The sequence below is a fragment of the Heterocephalus glaber genome, unplaced genomic scaffold (genome assembly GCF_053883595.1).
Source record: "Heterocephalus glaber isolate CG9 unplaced genomic scaffold, H.glaber_assembly_v1.0 deba00001538, whole genome shotgun sequence".
Classification (NCBI taxonomy): domain Eukaryota; kingdom Metazoa; phylum Chordata; class Mammalia; order Rodentia; family Bathyergidae; genus Heterocephalus; species Heterocephalus glaber.
The window spans coordinates 31,273,900-31,293,480 of record NW_028258333.1 but is presented as its reverse complement, the minus strand read 5'-3'; the positions used below and the strand labels follow the sequence as shown (position 1 = coordinate 31,293,480).

The following is a 19,581-nucleotide window of genomic DNA, read 5'->3' as shown; positions in this document are numbered from 1 at the left end:
TTTTTTCAGAAGTCAGTTTTCTTTGTCTTCTCTCTTCTACTGACTTCACCTGCCAAATAGTGTAATAAGCTTGTTTGCACACAGCCTTTCAATGCTGAAAATGGTGAGATAGGCTGGATAGCATTCTCAAAAACGACACTGTATGATTCAAGCATAGTGTCTCTTACTGTGTTTTAGTGTATTAAACCATCATCTTATTATTTTATTTTATTATAATAAAAATGTATTTGTTATGCTAAGAAAAATTTAAGGGAAATTATGTATTTTTGGAGTTTTCTTGTCTGATTTATCTTCAAGAAATTATTTTGTGGATTGAATGCTTGTCTCTGCTTTTTAAAAAATCATATTTTTATTTCAAAAACAAAGGATATTATGGAATTTTATAAATTGAATATGCTTGCCTTAATCTGTTTTCTGTATAGCAGAATACTGGAATCTGGGTAATTTATACATAAAGAGGTTTATTTTGGCTCACAGATCTGGAAGTTGAAGAATGCAGCACTGGCATTTGCTAAGCTTCTGTTGATGGTCTCATTCTGTGCTATGGAAGTGGAAATAGGAAGGGACACATATGCAAAGGGCTTATGAGGCAGACAGAAAGAGATTACTGACCTGCTTTACAACAACCCACTATGGAAGCTACTAATCCAGTGTTGAAAGACCTAACTCCTCCTCTGTTACTCTTCCATTGCACATAATAAACTTATATGAGGTATGATAAAAGAGTACAGTGAATGTTTCAATGTTTTAAAAAAATTATTATAGTAAAAGACACATTGTCATTAATCCCCCTCATAATTCTCTCTCTCACTTTGAGTATATTTATCTTCTCATTCTTTCTAGACTTTCTAAAGCCATTCTGTAAGTTCTGTAAATACTCTTTTAGATCTTTAATTGCTATGTCCTAGGTGTTTTGGTATCCTTAATTGATTCAGAGCCTTTCATGGTTACTTTGACTTTAGAGAAGAGCCAGAAGTTGCACACTGCCAGATCTAGTGAATAAGATGGACGAGGACACACTATAACGTTTCCACAAGTTGCCCTTCTATTACATAGCACTCAGCAAATTAGTACTATATAGAATGATGTTATTTTATTAGTTACAGAAAGACAGAGATATATGATTTGAGTAGTTGAAATTACCCAGTGTCAAAATAGCCAATTTGCTTGTGGTACCTCCAAAGTTAGATTTTGGGATAGCTTCAAAAGTGAGACCATTTTTGAGCATAGTAATGTTAAAGACATTAACACTGCTCATGAAATTAACTATGTGAATATGGTTGGGAAATTAATTATGTGAGATATCACTAAGTATTTTGTATATAGTAGTTGGTATTATAATAATAGAACACTAGTGCTATAAGCTAAAATTGTAGTATGAGTAGAAAAAGGATAGAAAATAGCCTCAAATCTAAGGACTATTCTATTCAATAGTACATGAAATTAAATGGAAGAAAAAAGACAAAAACTGTTTCTAATATGTTATGAAAGGCTTTATATGTTCATTAACTTCTTCTATGAAAAGGTTTTCTGTATGATTATGTTTCTATAGAGAATATTTTAGAGTTATTAAGACTTTCTTAAAGGAATTTTTAATAACCATTAGCATATATTATTTAGTAAATAATCCAAAAAAACTCACAATAAAGAATGTAAATTCTTAAAAGAAAGTGAAAAAAAAGCCAGGGTTACCAAGAATATGACCTCATTCTTCAGAACTTCACACACTCCACTCTGAACCTGATCATTGAGTGAAGGCTGCTGTCTGCACGCTTGTAATTTGTAGACTTTGGCAGAGTTTCAAGTAGTTATTGTTTACTTCAAATAACTGGAGCCATAAGGCCCGAAGTTTCCTCTTTGAACCTGAAGTTTGCATCTTGCAGTTTATCCTATTTCCCTACAATGCAGCAATTTCAAGACATCTTGAGCCATTTTCTTAGGGAATACTGAAATATAAATATATAATTCTTTAGCAGAACAAAAAAGTCTACATCCATACTGATTTTGTTTCCTACTTTGTTGGTAGAAAGCTTTTTATTTATTTTTTTAAAATTAATTTTATTGGTACATTTTAGGTATACAATATAATAACATTCATCATTGGAGATTTGTACCTTTACATAATATATCTTGATTCTTATTTTTTCCCCATTCCTCTCCCCTCCTTTCAACCCTTTTACCCCCCCTATTTACAAAGACTTTGTTTCCATTTTTTCATTTTCTCATATTAATTCCATTCCCCTCTTTTTTTCCCCCTACCCCTCCCACTTCCCCTTCCCTTCTGTGGGGTTTCACAAAGTAGAAATTAGCTGAGAGGAAAATAAATTTTTTTTTTCTTTGGTATTTTGAGATAGGGTCTCACTACATAGGTCAGGCAGGTTCTTGAACTCATTATGTAGCCTAGGCAGGCCTCGAATTCATGGCAATCCGCCTGCCTCAGCCTCGCGAGTGCTGGGATTACAAGCATGCCCCATCATGCTGGCTTAAAAAAATAAAATTCATAATCCTGTAAAATACATTCTTCTATGTATAGTTATCTGAATATCAAACTATGTGTTTTTTGACCTTCAAAATCTAGGATTTCCCATCTTGTTTTGAAGGGAACTCAGAATTTGTGTGTACATTCCTACAATTATGTTGGTTTTTTGTTTTGTTTTGTTTTTTGCTCACTATAATCATTGTCAAAGGAGGATGTTTAGAGAAAGAATTAATTCCACATATGTATCAAATTGAAGAACATTCAATTAAAGACTGATTTGATTTTACAAAAACCAACTCATCGATGTCCTATCATTTTTACCTTTACATACTTCAGTATAAATATCTTTAAAATTAGAGACATTGTTATATAAAGATATGGTTTAGGTGGAGGGGTGGCGGGAGGGGAAGGGGAAAGGGAAGAAAGGAAAGGAAAAATTATGTGAAAGAAAAAAAATGGAATCAAACTCTATGTAAATAGGGAAGGGTGGTGGGGGTGAAGGGCACACAGGTAATGGGGAAAAAAATAAGAACTAAGATACATCATGTTCAGGTACAAACACATAATGATAAATGTAAATGTTTTGTATACCTAAAATGTACCAATTAATATATAAATTTAAAAAAAGATATGGTTTCTAAGGTAAAACATACATTTTGTAGTTTTTTATGTTTCCTAGATATTTTTCAAGAATGTTGACCTTATAATTAAAGGTGTACTTTTGTTTAGTGAATTGTTCAATATTTTAAATATCTTAAAATGTTTAAGTGAATTTAATCATATTTATTAAATGTATTTATTAACATATTAATGTTTTTTTAATTAAATTCTTTTATTGGTACATTGTAGGTATACAACACAATTACATTTCTCATTGGGAATTGTACCTTTACATAATGCATCTTGGTTCTTATTTTTTCCCCATTCCTAGCCCTCCCTTCACCCCCTCCACCCTTCCCTATTTACAGAGACTTTATTGCCATTTTTTCCATTTCTCATCATTTTGCCTTTCCCTTCTTTCCTTTCCCCTGCCCCTCCCACTACCCCTACCACTTTGGACCTTTTCTTCCTATTTTACATTTTCAATTATTCATTCTAATCATTGGTACATTTTAGGTATACAATATAATGACATTTATCATTGGAAATTTGCACCTTTACATAGTCTCTCTTGGTTCTTATTTTTCACCCTTGCCCAGCCCTCCCTTCAACCCCTCCATTTCTCCCTATTTACAAAGATTTTCTTCCTATTTTTCCATTTTCTCATATTAATCCCATTCTCTTCTATCCTTTCCTCTAGCCCTCCCACTTCTTTCCCCTTTGCCCCTTTTCTTCCTATTTCACATTATCTATTATACATTTAGTCCTTATTTACACTTTCAGTTTCTCACACCAGAGAAACTATTCGGAATTTATTCATGTGTGTCCTATTTATTTCACTTAAGAGTATTGCCTCAATGTGCATCCACTTAGCTATAAATGTCTCTAATTTCTCATTTTTTATGGCTGAGTAGTACTCCATTTTATAAATAAACCACATTTTCTTCATCCAGTCTCCAGTTGATGGGCATTTGGGCTGTTTCCAAGTTTTAGCTATTACAAACTGTGCTGCTATGAACATGGGCACACACATATCACTGTGGTATGATTCTTTTAATTCTTTGGGGAAGATCCCCAGCAGTGGAATAGCGGGGTCAAATGGGCCCTCTAGTCCTAGTTCTTTGAGGTGTCTCCATACTGATTTCCACAGTGCTTGCACCAGTCTACACTTCCACCAGCAGTAGAGCAGGGTTCCTCTTTCCCCACAGCCCTGCCAGCATTTGTTATTGGTTGATTTCATGAGAGCAGCCATTATTTTTGGAGTGAAGTGGAATCTCAGCCTTGTTTTCATTTGCATCTCTCGAATGACGAGTGATGTTGAACATGTTTTCATGTATTTATTTGCTATTTCTACTTCTTTGTCTGAGAAATGTCTGTTCATTTCAGTTGCCCATTTTTGGATTGGGTCTTTAAATTTGGGAGGTCTGATCTTTTTCAGTTCTTTGTAGATTCAAGATAGTAGACCTTTGTCTGAGGAAGAGCAGGTGAAGATTTTTTCCCACATTGTGGGTTGTCTCTTCACATTGCTGGTGGTTTCTCTTGCTGTGCAGAAGCCTTTTAATAAGAAGAGATCCCACTTGTGGATTGTTTGTGCTAGTTCATGGGCAACTGAGGTTTTGTTCATAAAATCTTTTCCTACACCGATGTCTTCAAGGGTTCTACCTAACCTCTGTTCCAACTGGTTCAGAGTTTCTATTTTAACATTTAGATCTTTAATCCATTTTAATTTTAGTTTAGTGCATGGTGAGAGATACAGGTCTAGTTTTAATCTTTGGCAAGTGGAAGCCCAATTTTTTTCAGGACCATTTATTAAAGAGGCTATCTTTCCTCCAGTGAGGGTGTTTGGCTCCTTTATTGAAGATGAGATGGCTGAGTGTGTCTGGCATTGTTTCTGCATCTTCTGATCTGTTCCACTGGTCCTCGAGTCTGTTTCTTTGCCACTACCATGCTGTTTTTATCCCAGTAGCCTTGTAGTATAGTTGCAGGTTGGGGATTGTGATATCCCCTGCCATGTCTCTGTTACCTAGAATTGCTTTTGCTATTCTGGGTCTCTTCTTGCTCGAAATGAATTTTTGGATTGTTTTCTCGAGGTCTATGAAGTATGCTGCTGGGATCTCAACTGGAATTGCATTCAATCTATATAGCAGTTTTGGAAGTATGGCCATTTTCACTATATTAATCCTTCCTACCCAGGAGCAGGGGATGCCTGTCCATTTTCTGATATCATCTTCAATCTCTCTTTTCAGAGTGCCATAGTTTTCAGAGAAGAGGTCTTTGATTTCTTTCATTAGGATGATTCCTAGGTATTTCAGTTTTTTGGATGCTATTGTGAAAGGAATTGTTTGCCCTATTTCTGTCTCAGTGAGTCTGTTGTTCGTGTAGAGAAAAGCTATTGATTTTTGTGTGTTGACCTTGTAACCAGCTACTTGACTGAATTTGGTTATTAAGTCTAGAAGACTTTTGGTGAAGTTCTTTGGGTCTTCTATATAGAGTATCATGTCATCTGCCAATAATGACAATTTGACTTCTTCATTTCCTATCTTTATTCCTTTTATTTCTTTCTCTTTTCTAATTGCCATGACTAATGTTTCCAGAACTGTATTGAACAAGAGTTGTGATAGTGGACATCCTTGTCTTGTTCCTGATTTTAGTGTGAAGGATTTCAGTTTTTGACCATTTAGTATGATATTGACTGTTGGTTTTTCATAGATGGCTTCTATCAGTTTGAGGTAGAGACCATCTATTCCAATTTTTTGTAGGGTTTTTATCATAAATGCATGTTGGATTTTGTCAAATGCTTTTCTGCGTCTATGGAGATAATCATAAGGTTTTTGTCCTTGGCTCTATTGACATAGTGTGTAACATTGATTGATTTGCTTATGTTGAACCATCCCTGCATCCCTGGGATGAATCTCACTTGAGCAGGGTGTATGATCTTCTTGATCTTCTGCATTCTGTTTGCCAGTATCTTATTAAGGATTTTTGCATCTATGTTCATTAGTGAGATTGGCCTATAGTTCTCTTTTTTGGTTGGGTCTTTTTCTGCTTTGGGGATCAAGGTGATGCTTGCTTCAAGGAATGAATTAGGGAGTATTGCTTCCCTTTCAATTTCATTGAAGAGTATAAACAGTAGTGGCAGCAGTTCCTCTCTAATGTCTTGTAGAATTCAGCAGTGAAGCCATCAGGGCCTGGGCTTTTCTTAGTTGATAAGTTTTTAATTACATTTTCAATTTCATTGGTTGATATTGGTTGTTCAGAGTTTTTAGGTCTTCATTCTACTTTGTTAGTTCATATGTATCTAGGAATCTGTCCATTTCTTCTGTGTTGTCCATCTTATTGGCGTATAGTTTCTGGAAGTAGGTATTGATGATCCTCTGAATTTCTGCTGGGTCTGTTGTAATTTCACACTTTTCATTCTTAATTACATGGATTTTTGCCTTTTCTTTCCTTTTTCTGACAAGATTGGCTAAAGGTTTGTCAATTTTGTTGATTCTTTCAAAGAACCAACTCTTGGCTTCATTGATTTTTTGTATCGTTCTCTTTGTCTCCATTGCATTGAGTTCTCCTCTGATCTTTATAATCTCCTCCTTTGTATGACCTTTGGGGTTGTCCTGCTCTTCTTTTTCTAGAAGCCTGAGGTTCAGCATCAGGTTGTTTAATTGGGCTCATTCTGTTTTCCTAATATGTGTATTCACTGCTATGAATTTCCCTCATAAGACTGCTTTCATTGTGTCCCATAGATTCTGATAAGCTGTATTGTCATTGCCATTTAATTGAAGGAACTGTCTGATTTCTTCTTTAATTTCCTCTGTGACCCATTAGTTATTTAGAAGTGTGTTGTTCAATTTCCACATGTTTATGAAATTTTTTGAGTTTCTTTTGCTATGGATCTCCAATTTCATCTCACTATGGTCTGATAATATACAGGGGATAACTTCAATTCCTTTGCACTTACTTAAACACGTTCTATGTGTGAGTATGTGGTCTATTTTGGAGAATGACCCATGTGCAGCTGAGAAGAATGTGTATTCTGATTTTGTGGGGTGGAAGACTCTGTAAACATCTGTGAAGTTCATTTGTTCAAGAGTTCAATTGAGTTCTAGTATTTCATTACTTATTTTTAGTCTAGTTGATCTATCTATTTGTGACAGTGGGGTGTTGAGGTCCCCCACTACAATTGTATTAGTGCATATATGAGTTTTCATGTCCATTAGTATTTCTTTTACATAGTTGGGTGTACTAGTGTTTGGTGCATAGATATTTATGATTGTCATCTCTTCCTCTTGGATTGTTCCCTTTACAAAGATGTAGTGTCCTTCTTCATCTCTCTTCATCAGTGTTGGTTTGAAATCTACTTGATCTGCAAAGAGGATAGCTACTCTTGTTTTTTGGGGGGTTCCTGTCACATGGAGTATTGTTTTCCACCCTTTAACTTTCAGTCTATGAGTTTCCTTTTGAATTAAGTGTGTTTCTTGTATGCGGAATATTGTTGGATTTTGCTTCTTGACCCATTCTGCCAGTCTATTTCTTTTGATTGGTGAATTGAGACCATTAACATTGATGGTTATAACTGAAACATATTGACTTGTCATTGCCATGACTTTTTCTTTTTGTTGGGTTCTCCCCCTTTACATTTAATTTCTTGTCATGCCAGATGGGTTCATTCTGCTTTGCTTCCTGGAGTTTTGATCCTCAATGTCTGTTCCTAGGCTATTGTGTAAAATTCTTTGGAGTGCTGGTTTGGTATTCATGAAGTTCCTAAGGTACTCTTTGTCATGAAAGTATCTTATTTCTCTATCCATTTTGAAAGATAGTTTTGTAGGGTACATCAATCTGGGTTGGAGGCTGTTTTCTTTTGGGGCTTGGAATATGTCACGCCAAGCTCTTCTTGCCCTGATGGTTTGTCTTGAGAAGTCTGCTGTGATTCTGATGGACTTTCCTTTGCATGTGATTTGTTTCTTTTCTCTGACTGCTTGGAGAAAGTTGTTCTTCTGTTGTGTTTCTGGAATCTTAACAATTATTTGCCTATACGTAGATTTTTTTTGATTAAGGCTATTTGGAGTCCTATATGCCTCACTTATCTGTTTGTCAAGCTCTTTTCCCCTGCTTGGGAAGTTTTCTGCCATTATTTCTGTGAAGAGATTTTTTATGTCATCTGTATTGTCTCCTGTTTCTTCCTTGAGCCCAATCAGTCTTACGTTATTCTTCTTTGCATCATCTAGCAGCTGCTGGATTGATTTCTCATGTTCCCTTATAATTTTGAAGCAATTTTTCTTTTCCTGGTCACTAATTGCAATCTTATCTTCTATATCTGAAATTCTGTCCTCACATTGGCTCATTCTGCTGTGTAGACTTTCAATGGAGTTTTTCATGTCCTGGAAATCTATTTGCATCTGTTTTATGGATTCCATTTTTTTCTTATGTTGGGATTCCATCAGGTTCCTGAGCTCCTCTCTAGATTTATTAATCATGTCTTGCACTAGGGGCAGAATTTCTCCTGTTATCTGAGAAATTCTTTCTGATTTCATTTTTTCCAGATCTCCTTTTGTTGCCAGTTTAGTTGGTCCAGGTGGTTGAGTGTCAGAGTGTTCCATCTCATTTCCCTTTGGGGTTGCTGTAGGTGATCTGGAAGTCTGGTTTTGAGACTTATTTACGTGTTTTCTCATTTTGACTGGGGCGAGGGGCTGTTATCGCTTGCACAGATTACCTCCTCTGAGCTGGGAGACGTGGGCCAGGGGCCAGGAGCAGCAGTAGGGATGGTGACCCAAAATCCCTTTCCTGTGGGCTGGGTGCAGTGGGAGGGATGGTGCCCGGGAAGCCCCTTCCTCTGGACCAGGAGCAGTGGGATGGAGGCTCAGAAGCCCCTACCTCTGGGCTAGGAGCAGCAGGACTCAGTACCTTGGTCTGGTGGTCTGGTGTCCTCTGTGTCTTTGTAGTGTGGAACCAGGTGGCTGCCTGTTTGCAGCAGGGTGATTCGGCATCTTCTGTATGACTGGGTACCTCAGTAGGGCGTGCACAGAACTGCCTGTCTCCAGCTTGCTGATTCAGCGTCTCAACATATTAATGTTTTAACGGCTTGATGAAAACTTTATTGTAGAATGTGGGTCTTCTCTAAGTGCATTTTTTTATTGTAGACTAGGTGAAATATTCATGGTAGGTGGGATCTATTAATTGCTAGAAATAAAAAGCACATTCTGATTGTGTTCCTTGTAAGTAAAATAATGAGTAGTTACATATGTAAATCTGGGTGTATGTGTCTGCTTTTAAAATTTTGGTGGAGAATTTTTTCATCATTTTTCTACTTTCTGAAATAATGTCCCCTACCATATTACTTTTCGTGAAAATATACATAAGAAAGTAAAACAGGAAATAGAAGCCTATATTATAAAAGCATACAAATTTGATGTAGACACTTCTACATCAAATTCTTTTGAAAATATCACAGTTGTTTTATAAGCAAGTCCAGTTAGATTTCATCTTAAAGGTCACTACACATGTTCAGTATACACAATTAAGAGGTATTTCCATTCAATAGCTGTAGTGTTAACTGTTGTTCATTTTCAATCTTACTTACACTTTGTAATCAAAATCATTTTGCTTATAGTTTTCAGTTTTCAGGTATCCTTGAAATATTTTCTTTCTCCTTGGAAAAGCTAATTAATAAGAGACGAGAGGCAGAAAAGAGATTATCATTTGTCAAATTTGTTACCTTGTTTTTAAACCAGTCTTGGTAAAATGTCTGGAAATACAGTAAATAAAAACTACCTGTCAAGTTAATGTTATTTAAAACTTACATTTTGTGTTATCTCTGTTTCTTGTCAAAAGTCACATTTGGTTATAAAATACATATAGCGGAGTCCAACCTTATTGGGAAAGTAGAGACATACTCTCTGTTTCTATATCTGAAGGTTCTTTCCGTATTTACATTACTGTATTACTTAAACTATGCAACATCAGTGGTATTCATGTATGCTTTGTTTTTTTTTTTTTTTTTGCTAAATTGACTTTTAGAGAGTTGACTTTATGCTTTGGTCAACAGATATTCCACATGACCTATGATCTCGCCAGTGCGGTCGTGAGAATTTTTAATCTCATCGGCATGATGCTGCTCCTATGCCACTGGGATGGATGTCTGCAGTTCTTAGTTCCTCTCCTGCAGGATTTCCCACAAGACTGTTGGGTTTCTCTAAACAAGATGGTTGTAAGTAGTTTGTATTATTTACACTCTCCTTTCCAACATTTTGTTAAAAACTTTTAAGTATTTATTCAGAACGATCTGATTTCTCCTCCATATTTATTTTTTAAAAACTTGGTTTTGCTTCTATGGATATAAAAGCACATCGTATGCCTTTTTCTGTACAACTAAATTTCATTTTCATTATGTTCATGGAAATGTGTGTGTAACATCATATATTTTTTATGTTTGACATGTGTTTTATGTAAATGGTATAAACACATAAACAGAATCATGATACAGTATCCCTTCAAAAATGTCTGCAATTTAGAGTAATTTTCTTTTCCTTCCAACTTTTCTTTTTAGCATTTACTCTGTTTAAAATACAGTCATAGGGATTGTCAAATATATAAAAACATTTACATCACTACAGTTGTAAATGAGATATGCAGGAAGTTCAATGATATTTTGCCAAACTTTTTTGCTAGGGAAAACTTTATGAAAAAAGAAACCTGTAAAGATAAAAAAATTATAAATATAATTTCATTCTATAGCTGAACACATTCATATTTATGTTTAGTTTTAAGAATCATTACTTCAAATTAAGATTTGACATTCACTTGGATCTTTCATTCATTTCATTCATGTTGGCTTAAATATCACTTCTTCACAAAGACCTTACTACCTTATCTAGTAATATATCACTCAACTGGTTGACATTTTAACCCTGAAAACATTTCCCAACACATGTACAAATATACATTCTCTGGTTTGTTATTTATATTTTTCTGCCCCCCTGCCCTGAATGTAAGTTCAGAAAGTTTGCCTGTTTTCTTTGGTTCTTGTCTCTAGTGCTCCAATACCAGAATACCACAGACTGGGCTACTTATGAAAACAGAAATTTATTTTTCACATTTCTGGAAGCTGGGAAGTCCAAGAGTCAGGCTCAGTCTTTGGTTTCTTTCTTTTTTCTTTTTTTTAGTCTTTGGTTTCAAGATGCTACTTTGATTCGGCATCCTCTAGAGACAAGGGATGCGCTTCCTCACCTGGCATAGGGGGATGAAAGTCCTCTCTGGCAAGCCTTGTGAGAGGGAACTAATCTGTCCACCAGGGACTTCCTTGTCTCCTGTCAGCCTTCTTTCATTGGAGATTAAATTTTGAGAACATGAATTTTGGGAGGCCCATTCAAACCATAGAAATTAGCTAGGGAAAAACCTGTGACATTAATTTGATTTAACCTAGTCACTCATCATCAAAACTTTATTCAAGAAGTATTCTTTGTGAAAGTTGTATAACAAAGAAAAAAATAAATAAGGAGCTTAATTAGCTCAGTTCACTTTTGAAATCTGTGACATCTCCTTAATTATAAGGATTATCTTAGAAGCAGCAAAATATATAGTAAAGACAGTAATAAAAATATCTTTGGGGGAGAAGAAGCCAAGGATACTGACTGATTGGCTGGTATAAAAGCATTTGCATTTCTTCTTTAAAAAGATTTACCTCTGGCACTGACAAATATTTAATTTGGCAAATATTTATTAGTTTAAATTTTCTTGAAGTATCTTTCAGAGAAGTAGTCACCATTGAAATAATAAAAGAACTACTTTTTAGTATCTATAAAGTGCATTTAATTTTCTATTTCTATTGCAGGGCAATATACTATTTATCTAATAAATAAGCTCTCTTATTAAGAAAAATTTTAATATCTTGGTCATTTTTCTTGACACATATCTGAATATATCCATGTGTGTATGTATGTGTGTTGTTTAATGTATCCAATTCTTCAACTTCCATTAACTTCTGTTATTGTAAGAAACACCTTTCTTGAAGTTGAATTTCATTTCTTTGCCTTTTCTGTTGTTGTTTTTTGGCCACAAATTTATTTTTTTATTTTTTTCACATTTTTAAACATTTCATAATTCTACTGTGGACAGCAGAAAACAGTTAAGTCTTATGTTTAAATTTAAAGACTAGAAATCTTCATATTATTATTATTAGTGATAAAAAAGAAATTACAACCATAAGTGAGAAAATTTTTTTGTATCAGACCATCGTCATGGTGACATTAGATCATAAGAATAGTATTCTAAAAATAGAGAATCCTAGAAAAGCTTCCATCACAACAATAAAAAAAAGAAAGAAAAGCATGTTTACACCCAAAGAGAGTCATAAAGGAGAAATGAGAATCAAAGATAAGAAAAAAATACCCTGCATTTTATTTACTATACATAAAACTCTGTGTTTTGCAATACATTATCTTAATTGATTCTCATAATAGCAGAATGAACTATGCATTGTTATCCCTGGTTTATGACATAGGACACTGACATTTTTGGAAGCTAATTAGTCCAGTGGCACACCAGGAGATTATGTAACTATGAGGATGCGTGTTTCTCACTCCATAATTTCAGCTCGACAACACATTAAAAGGTCTTAAGTTGCACAAATTAGAAAGCATAGTTAAGAAAAGTAATAATAAAAGCAAAACTTAATGACTCCGCTCCAGTTGCAGCAGAAAATCACTCTAATAGCAACATTTGGGTTCTGACACTGAAAAGTAACAACACTGATGTTTTTCTAGATGTAGAAAAACAAAAGCAAATTAGGAAAGCAAAATATTAAGAAGTGAGATTGATATGGATATCATTTTTGGGTATGAGTTTGATAGCTATGCTATTATTTGGCTTTTGTGTTAAATTATTTATGATAAAGGTGTTTTTAGCACATTATTTTTATTCTTCTCCTTTATATCTTCTATTTTAAATGATTTATGTCCTTAAACATTATTAACAACTATATATATATATATATATATATATATATTTTTTTTTTTTTTTTTTTTTTCCTTTTGGTACCAGGGATAGAACTCAGGACCTTGCAGGCAGGCTCTGGAACCACTGAGCTAAATTCCTGGCCCACAGCTATATATTTAAAACCCTTCCTAACAGTATTGCATTTTTGTCTTTAGCTTTATCTATATCTATCTCCTGCTAGTTATCTATAATTAACCTATGATGAGAAATTTAAAGTCAATACTATGGCTGTATTTTATCTTTAACTTTGATGTTGATAATTTGCTTATATATTCATTCTTACATTAACTGTTTTAAATGTGCATTTTATTTAAGCTAATTTCTTTGTCATGTTTATGTATTCTTAGTTAAAATAATTCTTTTAACGTTTTTAAGAGTTAATCAGTAACCATATTGGACTACTTAATCAGACTGGGAAGGAAATATTGACTTTGAAAGAATAATATGAACAGGCATTAATCTTACTAGACATTTTTAATATTTGCTTTTGTTTCATTCAAGAGCTAAGTCTGAACTATTGAATTCTATTTGAATAAAAATCTTGGTTTACCAGGTAATTACTATGTAACAAAATGAATTATATTCCCATGACATTTTGTGATCATGCCTGTATGTGTATAACACCAAAATTGTATTAATTCATAATAAAATTGATCAAGAAAAATGAGTTTAAATTACAAATGCGAAATAATCATTTCAAACTATAAGAAAATAAAAACGATGACACATTTTAACCTGCATAGTAATTTGGCTGAGTCTAAAGTAACCAGAATAATGTAGGAAACGCCATTGCAGAAGAGATAAAAGAAGGACTTGCTGCTAAACAGTGGGTTGCTAAAGCAAGCTTTCCAGAAGGAAACTTTTCCTGTAGGCTTACTCTTGGGGTGTCATGTTTGATACCAGCAATCTTTAAGAGCGTAGTTATGTGTTGGTGATAGTTTGAAAGCTTCAGTATAAGCATGTTTTATGAATCTACAATCATTTGAATGCTCCATATACTGATCTGGATTTGCTTTTATAATTAGAGAGTTTTGCGCTATAAACTGTTAGATCTCATAATTCTGATTTACAGAAAACGAGTGATACATTTATACAAAGTGAAGGGTAAGTGGCATCATACTAAATACTGCACAAAATTTTCACCACAGTTAAATGGAGAAAAGATTAGAAAACAAATTCAGCCATGAAGTACATGGTTGTGCTCTACAAAACTAGTTGTATCTATTTACTTGGTTTCAGCATACCATTATCCGTCAAAATAAATTTACATTAAGATCTTTGTTGATTTATTATTTCATTATCATTTGATTTATAACATTGTTGTAGCTATGTGAGGACTATAGGATAAGAAATATCCAGCATTGGGCTGGAGATTTACCTCAGTGGTTCCACTGCCTGCCTCGCAAGAGCAAGGATCTGAGTTCGATCTCCGGTACCAAAAAAAAAAAAAAGAAATATCTAGCATTGTATTTATATAAGTAATATTAGAGTCAAAATAATTTAAACCAATGCTAATGCTTATTATTGAAGTGTTCTTTTTGTTTGTTTGTGTGTTTGCTCCTATTGTGATTTGAAGGAACCATGTATTACTTAGGCTTAATAAATGCTATTCTTGGGGGCAGGCAATTTATATGCATACAACACAGGCTCTAAACCAACTTTTTATACATTTCTAACTTAATAAGAAGTAATTGCTCATAACTGAAATGGTAGTTATCAAGAGTATTGAAAAGTATTTGTAAAAGTGTTATTCTTTTATGCATTTAAGTGTTCTTCCTTTGATAAAGTTTACTTTTATAATTTCTATGTCAAATTATTGCTTCAAAGTTAAGTAATCAATTGATCAATGCATGGGCTATAAATACAACATACTGTAGATTAGTGAAGTCCAAATTAATGAGAATCTAATGAGATATAAAAGTTCTGTAAGGATGCAATTAGTAAAATCTCTGTCAAGAGTATTAGAATTTTCATTTGGAAAAACTAAGGTTACTACTTCAATTTTTTTCATTTTAGACAATGTGGTAGTGGCACTTACTAGTAAACAAATGTTTACACTCTTGTCTATCCCCCTGCCCTTTAGAAGGGAACCTGTAGAAGTGTGGTTTCTGGGCTCTGCTTGACAGCATCAAATTCACTTGCAGATCTAGGCATGGAAACTTGTTATACCACAATCCAGGTCTTTTTTCTTTCTCTTCCAGAGGCAGGTATTAGTTTGTAACCCACAGCATAACAATGCCTACCCTGACTAATCTAGACAGAAACAGGGGGAAAATTAGCAGAATTCAGTGTAGATAGGGACATTCCAGAACTATTTGTACTCCTAAAAACTCTGTGATTTTAGGTAGATAACTTGGATTTCCTATACTTAGGTTCTTCAGCGAGGAATTGAGTGTATATTACTGGTCCTTCCATTTATATTATCTAGTGAGCACTTCTTTGTGGCTAGACATTATACTAGGTACCAAATATACAGTAGAGAATGAGAGAAATCTCCTGCCCTGTTTAGGCTCACTTTGTAGCAAATGTTCATTCATGAGCACTTCTTTCTAGGTGCGGAAAACTACACAGAGCTGAACAAATAAAAGCTCTATTAATGAAAGAGTTTACAACCCAGAGAAACAGGAAATTAAGTTCGATAGCCAATAATATGAATTTGAATTGAGGCCTCTGAAATGTATGTACTATTTACAGAGTCCTGAGCATGGGACAAGTGCTGATGAAATACTGTGTGCCAAGATATGTACCACTGAATACAGACATTTACACAAGCATTATTCCCTCTTAATTTACCTATCTAGAGAGTGTATTGTTGTGTGACTCCGCCCATGGTATGCCAATAATATCCCTGTGTAGGTTGAGATAAAGTCTCTATGGAGTAGAAACTAAGTCCAAGAAAACACAAAATAGGGAGACATTTATTTCAACTACTGTCCTCTGGATGTGGATCTGGACCATTCAACATAATGGAGATCTAGGTACTTCAGCCACTCCCAGCTCCAAGTGTACAATTGTCACAATACATGTGTACTAGAAGAGAATAGAATATTAAGAGCTGTTTGAGCATACCTCTTATTTTCAGTAAATAAATTGAGAGGAAAAGGCACCTAGAATTATGCATATATAAGTTCCCATAAGCAAATAGAATACAGAAACCTAGAATGAGTATGTTACCTATTGACATTCTAGCAATGTATAAAAGCCAAAATTAAAACAATTTCACTTTTTGTGCTACAAAGACCAGTCAATAACTTAGATAAAGATTGGTTAAAAAATATAACTAAAATAATATAACTAAGAAATTAAAAAAAATAGTTTTTTTCTCTTGAGGTATAGTAATCTATTTTAAATTTGAATTTCTATATATATTAAAGATTGCATTATTATGACTAGATTGACTGTCTTCTAAATAGATTATACTATCATAACATAATTTTTAAAAAGTTCTAACAAAAACGTTAGTAACTTGCTGACAAATCATTGTAACTTTACTGGAAAAATGCACTTATAACTTCTATAAGTTATACAAATAAAGTAGGTCAGTAGCCTGCTGAGTTTTGTGATTTCTCCTTTGCCATACTGTTTCTTCCCATTAGAAAAGGCTGCTTGAAAACCACTTTACAATGGATCAAAACAACCCCTAACAAAAGGGAAACAGTTTTCATAGTGTGTTTTTCCTCTTCCTTTCTTAGATGTGGACTCCTTTATTGGAGCAACCATATGAAAATAAATTCTAATCAATTATTTTGTTTTCAATAAAAGCTGCATTTCAGAAAACTTTTAACTTGAATTACAATTTTCTCATAGAAAAGAATAAAGAATATTGCTCAAATTATATATTGGCTATGAGTACATTGAGTTGCTTTAGCAGTACAAAACCAAACATTTTCAAATATTTTTTAATAAAAGACATTAATTCTTAAATTTGAGTAACATATGCTAGAAGAAACTTCATTCATGAAATTACCTTTTCAAAATAAGTGGTACTTTACTAAAACTGGGGAAAGAAACAAGTATTTTACAGCCTAGCATTTCACCCAAAAGATTAATTTACTAGTCTTAGTCTTTCATTAGTTCTCATATAGACTTGATTCATAGTTTTGAAACTTTCACAAAAATAGTATAAAGGCATGTGTAACATTATCTCATCTCTTCTAAGTGAAGTTAGTAAAAATACATCCACTTTACAAAAGTCTGACAGAAAAGTGTTACTCCAATGCCACGAAGCCAGATACAGGTAGTATGATAGCTGGTTAGAAACTATTCTTCAGTTAATGGTGACCCCAACACACCTTTCTCCTACATGGCCCCTGGAGACCTTCGTCTAGTTTGTACCACAGTCAATTCAAGCTTACAGGCAGCATACATTAATGGAAAAACTTGCTACATGCATGAAAAATCTGGAAAAAATTGTGTTTTGTAGATGTGCATTTTCAGATTTCTCTTATTTTTAAAAAAATTTTTATTTTATTGGTACATTTTAGGTATACAATATAATTACATTCATCATTGGAAATTTGCACTTTTACATAACCTCTCTTGGTTCTTATTTTTTCCCTATTCCCCGGCCCTCCCTTCAACCCCTCCATCCCTCCTTATTTACAGAAACTTTGTTTCCATTTTTTCATTTTCTCATATTAATTCCATTCCCTTCTTCCTTTCTCCTACCCCTCCCACTTCCCATTCCCCTTTGCCCCTTTTCTTCCTATTTCACATTATCTATTATACCTTTTAGTCCTTATTTACACTTTCAGTTTCTCACACTAGAGAAACTATGTGGTATTAACATGTGTGTCTTATTTATTTAAGAGTATCGCCTCAATGTGCATCCATTTAGCTACAACTGTCTCTAATTTCTCATTTTTTATGGCTGGGTAGTACTCCATTTTATTTAAAAAACACATTTTCTTTGTCCAGTCTCTGATGGGCATTTGAGGTGCTTCCAAGTTTTAGCTATTACAAATTGTGGTGCTATGAACATGGGTGCACATATATCACTGTGGTATGATTCTTTTAATTCTTTGGGGAAGATCCCCAGCAGGGGAATAACTGGGTCAAATGAGACTTCCAGTCCTAGTTCTTTGAGGAATCTCCACACTGATTTCCACAGTGGTTGCACCAGTCTACACTCCCACCAGCAGTGGAGCAGGGTTCCTCTTTTCCCACAGCCCCACCAGCATTTGTTATTGGTTGATTTCATGATAGCAGCCATTCTTTCTGGAGTGAGGTGGAATCTCAGCATTGTTTTCATTTGCATCTCTTGAATAACCAGTGATGTTGAACATTTTTTTCATATGTTTATTTGCTATTTCTATTTCTTTGTGTGAGAAATGTCTGTTCATTTCAGATGCCCAATTTTGAATTGGGTCTTTAAATTTGGGAGGTCTGATTTTTTTTTTTTAAGTTCTTTATAGAGTCTAGATAGTAGACTTTTGCCCGAGGAACAGCAGGTGAAGATTTTTTTTTCCCACATTTTGGGTTGTCTCTTCACACTGCTGGTGGTTTCTCTTGCTGTGCAGAAGCTTTTTAATAAGGAGAAATCCTACTTGTTGATTGTTTGTGTTAGTTCACAGGCAACTGAGGTTTTGTTCATAAAATCTTTTCCTACACCAATGTCTTCCTATGTTCTACCTAACCTCTATTCCAGCTGATTCAGCATTTCTATTTTAATATTTAGATCTTTTTTTTTTGGTACTGGGGATCAAACTTAGGTCTTTGCACTTGCACAGCAGGTGGCAAAACCACCGACCTAAATCCCTGGCCCAATATTTAGATCTTTAATCTATTTTGATTTTAGTTTAGTGCATGGTGAGAGATATAGGTCTAGTTTTAATCTTTGACTAGTTGAAACCCAATTTTTTTCAGCACCGGTTATTAAAGATTCTATCTTTCCTCCAGTGAGGGTGTTTGGCTCCTTTATTGAAGATGAGATGACTGAGTGTGTCTGGAGTTGTTTTGGCATCTTCTAATCTGTTGCACTGGTCCTCAGGTCTGTTTCTTTGTCAGTACCATGCTGTTTTTATCACAGTAGTTTGTAGTGTAGCTTCAAATTGGGGGTTTTGATACCCCCTGCCATGTCTCTGTTACCTAGAATTGCTTTTGCTCTTCTAGGTCTCTTCATATTCCAAATGAATATTTGGATCGCTTTCTCAAGGTCCATGAAGTATGGTGCTGGGATTTCAATTGGGATTGCATTGAATCTCTATAGCAGTTTTGGAAGTATGGCCATTTTCACTATGTTGATTCTTCCTACCCAGGAGCAACAGATGTCTTTCCATTTTCTGATATCATCTTCAATCTCTCTTTTCAGAGCGCTATAATTTTCAGAGAAGAGGTCTTTGATTTCTTTTGTTAGGTTGATTCCTAGGTATTTCTCTTTCTTGGAAGCTATTGTGAAAGGAATTGTTTGCCTTCTTTCTGTCTCAGTGAGTCTATTGTTTGTGTAGAGGAAAGGTATTGATGTTTGTTTGTTGACCTTGTATCCAGCTACTCTACTGAATTTGGTTATTAAGTCT

General features: G+C 34.4%; 1 protein-coding gene across 1 annotated transcript in view; it reads left to right on the top strand.

Annotated features, from left to right (window-relative positions):
* Window positions 1-19,581, top strand: part of Hcn1 (hyperpolarization activated cyclic nucleotide gated potassium channel 1) — a 401,014-nt gene that overhangs the window by 201,026 nt on the left and 180,407 nt on the right. Inside the window, exon 3 of the mRNA XM_004848544.4 lies at window positions 10,119-10,280. Coding sequence (XP_004848601.1) covers window positions 10,119-10,280 — 162 coding nt within the window. The remainder of the gene's footprint in view (window positions 1-10,118; window positions 10,281-19,581) is intronic.